The sequence below is a fragment of the Hippocampus comes genome, unplaced genomic scaffold (genome assembly GCF_001891065.2).
Source record: "Hippocampus comes isolate QL1 unplaced genomic scaffold, H_comes_QL1_v1.1 scaffold174, whole genome shotgun sequence".
Taxonomy (NCBI): Eukaryota; Metazoa; Chordata; class Actinopteri; order Syngnathiformes; family Syngnathidae; genus Hippocampus; species Hippocampus comes.
The window spans coordinates 9,323,668-9,335,013 of NW_017805983.1; the positions used below are offsets into that span (position 1 = coordinate 9,323,668).

Here is an 11,346-nt window from a genome sequence, read left to right on the forward strand (position 1 = left end):
GTCACTGAAGGCCTAAGGTTGAAATGCACGGCCCGCCACTGCTAAGCATATATTAATACATTTTGGTAGAGAGGAATATAGGACTACTGTCATATAGGTTATGTTATCGGGCATCCTTCTAATTCCCTTGAACAACCAAGATTGAACTTTTGAACTCTTTGTAATTTCTATTATCTAGTCCAGTTAAAGTCCAGGGGAGGAAGCCCCATCATAGTAAAGAGGATACTAATGTGATGTGTGTAGTTCTTCATAGCCTCTTCATTTTGCTCTCAAAGTGCACGGAATTGATGGATTTTTAACAGAATGTAGAAAAAAATTCTCCCGGGGGGACATGCCCCCGGACCCTCCTAAAGGGGCTGTGTTCCCCTTGGGGCTAAGCCCCCCTTGTTCTTGAAACCTAGTGACGCCCCTGCTGATCACTATTTGAGGAAAAATAACAAACTAGCTTTTTTACTTATGAGTGTAAACTACTAACTACAAATTAATTCTTTAATGAATATATCTGCCTTGCTGCGACAGCGGTCCGTGTACGTTTGCACTTTTCTGGAAATGTGAAAGTCTAAACAAAAATAACTTGTCGGGTGCGTAGTTGGGAATCAATGATTCGACGATTGACTTGTTCGTGCTTGTAACGCATGCGCACTCCACGCTCGCCCTCTCTGCGAGCTTCTTCGCCATGGCGCCCATTGTAAGTAGAATCGCGTATCAACAAGCTGCTCAAACTGTTGCTTGCCCTGTTTAAAACTGAAAAACGACGATAAGGCTGTGACCTTTGTTGTCTAATGACGGTCGCCGTCCAAATTGAAGCTTTGGGGCGGCCTGTTGATGAGTTTAGAAAAGTCTCAAGTTTTTTGCGGCCTATCACTAACATTAGCTTCTGCCTGCTAAGCTCACCACGTTTTTTTGTCTAGACTGTCCTGTTTGGGCTTCTAAACATCAGTGGCTGGATTGACTAAACGCACCCCTTAAACATCGCCAATGATTGTCATTGATCTTTTTCGACTATCAAGCACCCTATGCGTCATTATATGAACTCGAATGTTGTACTGGAGTCACGATGTTAGCGTACCGACGGCTGCCGCAAAGTGTAAACCAAGTCAGGGCAACTGCACTTATTCTTATTATTGAGGCGATGTAAAGGGTGTTCCAAAACATGACATTTTCACACATGGTAACATGTCGGTGGTTCTCTGAGTTTTTAAACCAGGTACCTAAAAATATGCTTGGCTCTTTAAGTGCCACCACCACGACATGAGAATACAGTAGCATCTCAGTCTTTCAACAGTAACACTTGGTCTAAATATAGGAACATCAAAATGAAACTAAATGACTGTATTGCACTTAAGTGACATAAAAATCCTAAATATATTTTGAAAAGCAGTTATTCAAAGTTCACATGGGAATATATTGCGTTTAAATACAACTAAACTGTACTTATGCAGTAATGTCAATCGTTTTTTCTTAAACATTTACACGAAGCAGTGCCATTATGACTAGGATGAGTATCGCTAAGATTTTAACGATACTACTACTATTAAAGGTACAGTGTGTGCAATTTAGTGGCATTTACTTTAACTGTTTTGTTAAGCGCTTTGTTTCAGCTGCAGCTGTTGTGAAAGCGGTATATAAATCAGGATGTATTGTATTGTATATGTGGTGTACTAATAGAATGACACGACTTAAACTCGAAACTACGGTGCCTCAGAGAGACCACACTTCGCAAGCCGACCGCTAATTTCTTCAGCAGAGAATGAAGCAATATGTTATCTCTCATCTCATGTTGTGATCCACCTTAATCAAACACATCAAGCTCAAAAAATGTCAAATTTAAAATGGTCAGTCAGGTGTTATGCAGGGGGAAAAAAAACGACACAGACATATTTTCCTAAAGGCTTAAATAATCCACAACAAAGATGCTGAATATGAAACAATGGTTGACATTTATTTTATATTATCATGGATATCGAGGGCCAGTGCCACCACAAGATGGCTCATGGCGGCTCAATAGGGCCACCACACAAAACAAAGGCTTAAAGTAGGACTGCATTTTGCAGGAGAGTGCTTTTTGATGCCAAAGAGCTACCTTTGCTCAATCAAATTTAGGAAACACTGGATTAGACTTTGAAAATTGTAGTCTTGTAAATTTGCGTGTTTGCTTGCATACAAAGTCAGCTATACCCGATAATGAGATGGAGCAAAAAAGAATAAATAAAATACAGCTTTTTTATTTTATTTTTTTTGGGAGAGTTGATTTTGTGCTGCTGTACAAATGTGACAAAATGCTGTGCAGCTTGAAGCTCTCCAGAGAACACGTGTGTAATAAACTTGTGTTGTTGTTATTAAAGCAGAAGAAGCAAAACACTGGCAAAGGTGGTAAGAAGAAGAAGCAGGTCCTCAAGTTCACACTGGACTGCACCCATCCTGTTGAAGACGGCATCATGGATGCCGCCAACTTTGTAAGTCCCTCGTTTATTGGCCGAACAATTAGCTGATGGAGGGGCAAAGGGTATAAATATACACGAATTCGTGTATGGCTTGTTTATAACAGCCCTCCAATATGGCCGCCGGTAGTGCATTGTGGGTAATTGCTAAAAGGACGGAGCCCTCTATAGAAGTTCTCTACAAGTAACATTTAATCATAATAACCTGACATGCAAGACAATGTGCGTAGCGGGGTAAAAACATCATTGATGATTGATCCATTCAAGTGTAGCACATTCATTCTTGAATATTAAATACCGTATTTTCAAGACCAAAAAGTGCACTGAAAATTCTTATAATTTTCTCCTAAATCATGCCTTGCGTATGCACCGAGTTCCAAAATCTGCGGATGCTGTTGTCTGACTTCGATGAAGGGTGCGCTTGATTTACTGATGCTTAGGACACGCCGAGGAAAGGCGGACGTAACTGAGGACAGCGTGCGGACGATAAAGTGGGGAGGGGAGGCTCAAGGCATGCCCCCCAGTAGGTGTATATAGCATGCGCATTGTGCGAAACAACATCCCGAAAATGGCACCGACGAAGAGACACGCTTACGTAGTGCAGTTTAAACTGCAAGCTATCAGTTAAGCGGAGGACCACGGGAATCGAACCGCTGCCAGAGAACTCAAGATGAACTAATCCACGGCACTTGGTGCTTTCGTTTTATGAAACGCCCGCCATCTGTCCATCCGGGCAACGACGACCGTGGCGCAGCAACATTCGGCGGATTCCAAGGAAGAGCTGGCCAGCTTCTGCTCATAGTGCAATAAAATGCAATGTTTTGCGTTGCACTAAATAAAGACGCTTTCTTAAAAATTTTAATCCTTTGTTCTGCTGCTCTGCCAGCCTCACTTGTCTTAAATTACCAACTGTTCTCTGCCTGAAGTCAGCTGGGATAGGCTGCTCCAGCACAGCTCGGATGATGGATGGATGGATGGATGGATTTTTGTGAACGATAACACAAAAAGAATTCTACATTAACATGTTTTTCAAATATTGTTTATGCATTTTGCATAGTACATTTTAATGCGAGTGTTAAGTTATTGTGCAAATTATCTGTCCAATTTCAAGATGTATGGAATAAAATTCAATGTTGCACTCAAGTTTGCCCTCCCCCGTGTTACTGTGTGCAAACGTGTTTGTGTGTTTGCAGGAGCAGTTCCTGCAGGAGCGTATCAAGGTTAACGGCAAAGCGGGCAACCTCGGCGGAGGTGTGGTGTCCATCGAGAGGAGCAAGAGTAAGATTACCATCTCCTCAGAGGTGCCCTTCTCCAAAAGGTAAACTTTCACTCCAGCAATCTCTCTCTCGCCACCTCACCATTCATTCCCGTTACCATTAGGAATTTTTCCAAATAAAATCCAAAGTGTTGTCCTGTAAGTGGACACATTTTGAGTCACATGGATGTAAAATGTGGCAAAGGTGGTCAGAGGGGACTTGCTATTGAAATGGGTCATGTACCTAAACAGAGGGGTGCTTGGTCAAGTTAAAAAAAGAAAATATTTCTGTTTCCTCTCGGGTGTCTGCTAGGTTAGTTTTGAACACTTCCACAACTTGTATTAGTACAAAGAAGACTTGTCTAATTCCTAGTTAGCTGATTTAAGATCATTAAAAAGGAAACAGATTGGTTGTTCCTTAAGTGAAACGCAAGCAAAAATATATTTTTTTCAAATACACAATTAGTTGGAAGAATTTTTAATCGCATTAATTATGATTATTAATGTATTAGAAATATATGTAGTGTATAGCAATATCTTTAGTCTTCTTTAGACATTTTGACAATGTATACCACCACACAAGCGCCCATACCTAATTAAATGGATCTAACAAAAGAAACATGATCAGGAAACGGTTTCTGGTCCAACATACTCGTACTAAATTGGACATACAATAATTGCTACTGATGCCACTCAGTGATTCTTGATAAAGGATTAATTTGGCCAACATTCAAGTGTCCAGGTGCTCCTCAAGCCACAAATATGTCAAAATTATGCATCACAAAATGCATAAAAGGACTTATGTGTACAGTAATCCTTGTGTTTATGTGGGGAAAATTTGACAGGATCAAATGATCAGTTTTTTCTTACGCAGGTGGCTCATGTTGGCGCAGGGGTTTCCTTGTACTTTTGCACATGTACAGTATAAGTGACTGTGTTTGTGATGTCTTTTTTTAGATATTTAAAATATCTGACCAAGAAATACCTGAAAAAGAATAATCTTCGCGACTGGTTGCGCGTGGTGGCCAACACCAAGGAGAGCTACGAGCTGCGCTACTTCCAGATCAACCAGGATGAAGAGGAGGAGGAAGATGAAGATTAAATTCAAGCTGATTTTGTATAATAAAATAAATTGAATGTTTTTGGTCACATGTGGCATTTTTCTTGCGACTCATATCCAGTGTGGGTCGGTGTAAGTTCAACATATGGGAATCCTCCTCGTTTACAACCACACAGCAAATTTCAAACGAGTTCAGGCCATTTTTTTTAATTGGAATGAAAGTGTAACCAGAACAACACACACTATTAAGATCAAAGGTGTGAGAAAAACACCTTCGCTGATTTAAAAAAAAAAAAAAAACTACCTCCCCCAGCTCAAATACTTCTGACAGTGCAGCATTGGCCCCAAATGAAATGAGTAAAAACAATAGTCCCAACATTGATCTTGTGAAGAATAACAAAAGGAATGTAACAAAGCTGAGAACAAGAAAACGTACAAGACAACTTCCATAACAGGGCCATGGAAAACGTAGGCACTCATATGGAGCATCTGTCCCTGCAGACGAGAGGGGTCATGCTGAAGCACCCGTAAATCTGACAAATATTTCTCAAAATACTGCAACACACCAGACAATTAAACAAATGAGCGTGTAACAAAAGTGGAAAGGAAGCACGTCTTGGGAAGGAAGAGGCAGAAGTGCTTGACGTAAACAAGGTTTCACTTGACAAGTGACATGGTCTCGATAGTTCGTTGTGATCGTAGTGTCCAAATTGTTGGGACTGAGCCCCCCGTGAAGAGGAGACGTGTGCAAAGCGGACGCGTCTTCCTGGCCACTTGGGGCCCCTCTTGCACTAAGACTCGTCAGATTGTTCGGGGGTTGTACTCTGGCAGCTTTTGCAGTCTCTCCTGCTCGGCCGGCGTGTCCTGCCTGGCGATGATCATGGAGTGAGCGTAACCCATCACCACCTGGGAAAGCAGACATTCGAGCAATCTTAACTGCTGGTGTGGGCCTTTCTGGAGCACCAACATGCCAGTTTCTGAGCGTACGGCTCGAGCGACGTTTTGGGTCCGACGCCTTGCTCGGCAGGGTCCCTCCTGCCCATTGCGTTCATCTGCGTGCAGCCTACAATTTACTTGCAACCTCTGTCGACAACAATACACACGGGAGGCCTGCCCACCACACACACGATGCCAGTCATTCAGTGCACCTGTTCGATATAAATGCCATCCAGGGTCTTGACTTCCTGGGGGGTGGTGGAGGATTTCGGTTTGTTGTCTCCATAGCCCTACACAAATCAAACAAACATGACAAACAAGTTTTGTACCGATTGTGGCCTACAGGGTGAATGTCATGATGATGAGGCTGACGTGAAACACTTTCTCTTACCAACTCTCCAAAAGTGGGTGAAGGACCCCAGCTGATGGTGCTCTCGTTTGCAGCGATGATGATGCTGCTCTTGCTGTTTCACAGAGAGATACACAACAAAAATCGCACACACACTTAGGTCACCTCTCAAACGTTGACGGTTAAAACACGTCAACTGCCAAGGACCTACCCGCAGGCCAGACTGCGGATTTCCCAGCCACAGAGATCCTGCACGGCTTTGGGGTACATCGTCGACTCCCTGGAAGTGTTGGTCACCCCCCAGAAGAAGAGACTCCCTGCAAACATCATCAAAAATGTCTTCTTTGTTCCTGACTATCTGGACAAGATTAGGACGGAATAGAGCGCAATCTGCCACCAAACAGGATAAAACTTGCGTGGGTTACAATAACACAGCCCCCTCCAAATGTATTGGAACAGCAAGGTCAATTCCTTTTGTTCTCCATATTTTGGCCATTCCATCATTTTGGGGGAGGTTAATCTTCTCAGTCAATAAAACTTTGTTCCAAAACTTTAGTGGCTCACCTATGTTCTACTGTGCAAACCCCAATTTGGCCTTCCAATACTTTTAGTCGATCAGCAGTTTGCATCTTGTGGCTATGGCCTGTTTATTTCTTCTTTCAGAACTTCACCCCAAGCCCCGAAGGAGGTAGGCACTGATGTCACTACCGGTTGCCTTTCGGTGTTTCGTCACAGCGCTCGCATTGTTTCTGTCTGCTGTCAATATCGTTGGCCAACCTGTTGTCTTTTTCGAAACATTCCATTGTTCTATCGGCTATGCCCAACGTGTGTGCAATCGCTGCGATTGCTTTTACCTCTTCTCGGCTTCAAAAAGGTTGGCTTTTTTTTCCCCATTGACAGCTCTCTGGGTTTCATATTTGCTGAACAGCAAATGCAGTTTTCACACAGGAGGTCAAAAGGCCAAAACAAGCATCAAATGTTTGAGCCAACTCCAGACACTCAGTCACATCTTCCAATACTTTTGCACACCAGAAAAGTGGGTGGCTCTATCCTGAGTTGGCTTAACACGTCGAGATGCTAATACCACAAACTAAAAGCTGGAATTCTTAATTGTTGCACATTATTCTATGCAAAATGTTGTATTCCGTAGTTGCCGTCTGTCACAGCCGTCAAGCATCAAAGAGAAAGCATTCGCTTTAGGATACTCCTGCTTTGGTGGAGGTCAGCCGTACTCTAGTCCAGCACCATTCGATTTGCAAAGTGAAGCCCACCACCGAGTCTTACCGCTCTCGCTGATGGCGAAGGAGCACTGGTAGCCTGTATGGATGTGACTGGCCCCTCGACCGGGGAAGTCGAAGAGTTTCACCAGGCGAGGAACCAGCTCGTCCTTCTGCTCGGTGTGTCCCAGACGCCCGTAACCTCCGAAGCCCCAGCTGAATACTCGCTTCTGAGAGTCCAACACCAACTAAACGCACAACACGGGCTTAAACACTCAAAACGGGACAAGAAACGTATCCCTCCGTTGCAACTTCTCACCGTGTGGTTGGCTCCGCAGGCCACGTCCCGGACCACCACGTTGGGCACGGGCGTGACCTGGCCGTCTTTGGACTTCTCGATGAAGATGGCGACGCGGCGGGGGATGAGTTCGCAGTCAAACTCGATGCGCTGCGCACGAGCTATGAACTTGCCATCGCTGTTGTGTCCTGCGGTGAGACCAGAGAAGAGGCGAAATGGCACAAATCGACTTGACAGTCACATTCAACGTGCAGCGTTTTAACTTGTTTTTAGAGCTCCGAGAGTTAACTATGTTATTTAAAACATTGCCTGTACATTTTAGAGATTTCAGAATGCCGAAACCTCTAATGTTTAAATTTGGTACATTTCATGAATCACTATTATTTGTCAGTCCTCATGTGGCCCTGGTATACGACATGTGATGGGGAAGAAACTTTTGGAGCAAGTTCAAATCCGACGAATCCGTTTAATTTAAATCGAGGCAACTCGTTGTTGACGACGTTTAATCCAAAAATGTTTCTTCACTTATGAATTTTGGACTTGCATTATGTTATCTGGATGGATTGTTAGCCACAGGAAGGTAAATGAAAATTGTCTGGCATTTTAAAATGAAATGAAGGACTGAGCTCAAGTGCTTCCATCTTACCGAGCTGTCCATACTCAGGGCAGCCAAAAGAATAAAGGTTCCCTTTGCAGTCCACCACCATGCTGAACTCGGCCCCGCACGACACCTTCACCAAGGGCTGGCCATTGTAGGAAATCTGGGCACCCAGACCACAACAAACTTGAGTCTTTCCGGCTGGGACTGGATCGTATCGTCATTGAGAGCTGGCACTTACAGGAGCTGGGCTGAGGACGGCGTCCGTCTGGCTGCCTTGGCCAAGCTGACCCAACTTGTTTTCACCAAAGGAGTGCGCAATGCCATCCTCTAAAGAAAAGAACCACCAACACAAGCGTACAGGACCATTGCCAGAACTTTCCATGGTACTTTGTGGTTGAGTAGTCAAAAATAACAAGGAGCCTGGTCCATTCCCAGCACAGGCGAGCTGCCCAAGCGTACCTGTGAGTGCCAAGGTGTGATTACGCCCGCAGGCTGCAGCGACAACCACAACATCCGCCAGGCCTTCAATCAGCTTGGGAGCATCCAAACGTTTGGTGTCTCCGTGGCCCAGTTGCCCTTTATCATTGCGGCCTGCCCAAATATTGGCATACGTAGCATGTTGTTGAAATAAAAAAGGGGGGGATTGAAAAATACAAAATGACGCAAATTTATTTTGGACTTACCCCAGCTCCACAGTTTGCCTTCAGTGGTGATGAGAAGGCTGTGAGCAGCACAAGGGCCAGAAATCACGCAGCTAACCAGGACGTCATTTAAACAGCCGTAGCGGTGCGGACTCCACAAATTCTGGCCCAGGTTGCGGAAAGCAGCTGGAAGACAAAAAAAAAAAAAAAAAAAAAAAGATTGTGCAACTAAATTAAGGGATTTCAAACATTTTTTATGTGGCATTATCACAATGCAATATATTACAATGAAGTAGGTCAAACAACTTTTGCTTTGTAATCTGACCACGCACTGGATTTTTCTGGTTGCATGTTAAGGTCACAGGATTCACTGCTGCAAACAGAGAGGAGCTAAGTTAAATTCCCCCTAAGAAACAGACAATAAGATTTGAACATGGTGGAAGGCAGTCACAGAGTCAATCTGTACAAGCCCCACTTGAGCAACGACTGTGAACCAACTACACTCATGTAGAGATGTCGGATGAGTCAGAGCTTTTCATTATCCCAAAGCTAAGGTATTTGAGTCATCTATATTTGCAAGTATGTTTTGTTTTATGGTCACGTCGGTACGCACGTTTAAGCTTTCACTTTTTTTTAACTAATTAATCGAATCCGTTTATCCTCACGAGGATCGCAGGGCATGCTGGAGCTTCTCCCAGCTGTCTTCAGGCAGCAGGCGGGGGACACCCTGAATTGGTTACCAGCCAATCGCTGGGCACACAGAAAAACAACCATTCACACTCACAATCACGCCTCGGGATAATTTAGAGCGTTCAATCAACCTATCACGCATGGTTTTGGAACGTGAGAGGACACCAGAGTACCTCAAGAAAACCCACACAGGCACGGGGAGAACACACAAAACCACACAGGAAGGCCAGGGATCCCCGGACCTCTGCACTGTGAAGTGGACATGCTAACCAGTCGCCCAACATGCCGCCCTCTACGGAAATGATGTGCTTGTAAAATGTAAGTTAAACAAACAAAAATATTGACTGCACGATGGCAGACAATTCTCACCCAGTGGAAGATGAGTATTAAGAAAAAAATAAAAGCCATATTTTGACATACGTGCAACCTCACAGATGTACAGCAGGTGCAGCAATCCTCACCAACATGGTCTTTGTCTTAACAGCTGCTACAAATAAAGCTGCCCCCCTCCCCCAGCCATCCAAAAAAAAAATCACAAATCCCTTTGCAACAAAGCACATTTATCAGCGTGCCCGCAAAAGCATCAATGCGCCCTCTACAGGGGGGAGGGGTGTCCACCATATGCATAGATATGAATAGACATTTGCGTCATTATCATTTAATGGGCATTCACTGGTTCAGTACAAGCTGTATTTCCATGGATGAGTAGTTGTGATCTATGCTGTGACTGCTGTGGCTTTTTTTTTTCACAGTTTAAAAGTCTGGCCTGGCATTCGCAGCAATTCCACAGTTACATTTGCCCATCCCGTTCCCCCACGTTGTCGCACGTCCATCCTGTTTGGTCTGTGGTGGCCTAAGAACGGATTGCCTTGACGTATAGTAATGTAAATGGAGCATTCACAAGGCAACAAAACGCTGGCTGGATGAAAGTGTACTTTCAACACAGCGGTGTGCCGCTCAGGCGAATTCTGCCTGACAGACATGAGTGAATTAACACTTGCTTTTACAGCAAAATTTTGTGTGGATACAATATGATTTTTTTTTTTAATAATTTAATTTTGCGGGTTCTTGCATGAGTGAAAATCTTAACTCCTGCAAAAGGTACATAGGGTTGCAGATTTTTTGAATGCAAATATCCCCAATGTGGGACTAATAAAGGTTATTTTATCAGATGTTTTCGAAACAAAACAAAACCGGAGAAGTAATTAATTATTAGCAACACAGATTTTTAACACATATCACACTATAAAATAAGAAATATTCTACCTTGTTGTTTGGGCACCTCTTTTCTTCCAATCAAATCCCAGTTAGTTGCTCCAAATATGACTAGTTGACCTTTAAGCTTTGGACATTCAAGTTTCTGTACAGAGGAAATGCAAATGGGGAGTCAATCTCACAAACGAGAAGCTGCATAATTATTATTACTTTTTTTTAAATTTTTTAAATAAACGACCGCAATGGACTCACAATTTTCTCTTTCACATCATCTGCCACAGTGACGGGTTGCAGAGTAGATTTGATGGAAGGCTTCCCGGGCTTTTTGTTGTTCTCCTGTTCATAGTCAAACTCGTCGTCACTGCTAAAGTCTCGCTCTTTCCGTTTGCCACTGGCTTTCTTCTTCTTCAGGGATCCGTTTCCCGAGACGTCAGTCACCTTCTTGCGTGGCATTTTCAGTCAAAACAGCTGCAAGCAAAAACAAAAACAAAACGTTGTGAGCAACTTTTCTGTAATTCCGTAACCGTAGGCACAGGACGACAGCAATACAGGGTTGTAGTGGTCCTTGGTTTATGGCAGTCCTGATATACAGCATTTCAAGATTAGGAACGATACGCTCCGTTCCCGCAACACACACGCCCCC

General features: G+C 43.7%; 2 protein-coding genes across 2 annotated transcripts in view; one reads left to right on the forward strand and one right to left on the reverse strand.

Annotated features, from left to right (window-relative positions):
* Nucleotides 1-584: 584 nt before the first annotated feature.
* LOC109528365 (60S ribosomal protein L22) lies at nt 585-4,845 on the forward strand. Its single transcript, XM_019890830.1, has 4 exons — nt 585-688; nt 2,346-2,456; nt 3,635-3,759; nt 4,654-4,845. Exons 1-4 carry the CDS (start codon nt 677-679, stop codon nt 4,796-4,798), a joined length of 393 nt encoding a protein of 130 aa, XP_019746389.1. The 5' UTR covers nt 585-676; the 3' UTR covers nt 4,799-4,845.
* A 102-nt stretch (nt 4,846-4,947) lies between these two features.
* Nucleotides 4,948-11,346, reverse strand: part of rcc2 (regulator of chromosome condensation 2) — a 9,241-nt gene continuing 2,842 nt past the window's right edge. Inside the window, exons 2-13 of the mRNA XM_019890828.1 lie at nt 10,956-11,171; nt 10,755-10,848; nt 8,841-8,984; nt 8,617-8,748; nt 8,396-8,484; nt 8,203-8,317; nt 7,578-7,744; nt 7,326-7,506; nt 6,253-6,358; nt 6,084-6,156; nt 5,905-5,982; nt 4,948-5,662 (exon numbers count right to left, since the gene is read on the reverse strand). Of these exons, the coding sequence (XP_019746387.1) occupies nt 5,558-5,662; nt 5,905-5,982; nt 6,084-6,156; nt 6,253-6,358; nt 7,326-7,506; nt 7,578-7,744; nt 8,203-8,317; nt 8,396-8,484; nt 8,617-8,748; nt 8,841-8,984; nt 10,755-10,848; nt 10,956-11,156 (1,485 nt within the window). The 5' untranslated portion in view covers nt 11,157-11,171 and the 3' untranslated portion in view covers nt 4,948-5,557. The remainder of the gene's footprint in view (nt 5,663-5,904; nt 5,983-6,083; nt 6,157-6,252; nt 6,359-7,325; nt 7,507-7,577; nt 7,745-8,202; nt 8,318-8,395; nt 8,485-8,616; nt 8,749-8,840; nt 8,985-10,754; nt 10,849-10,955; nt 11,172-11,346) is intronic.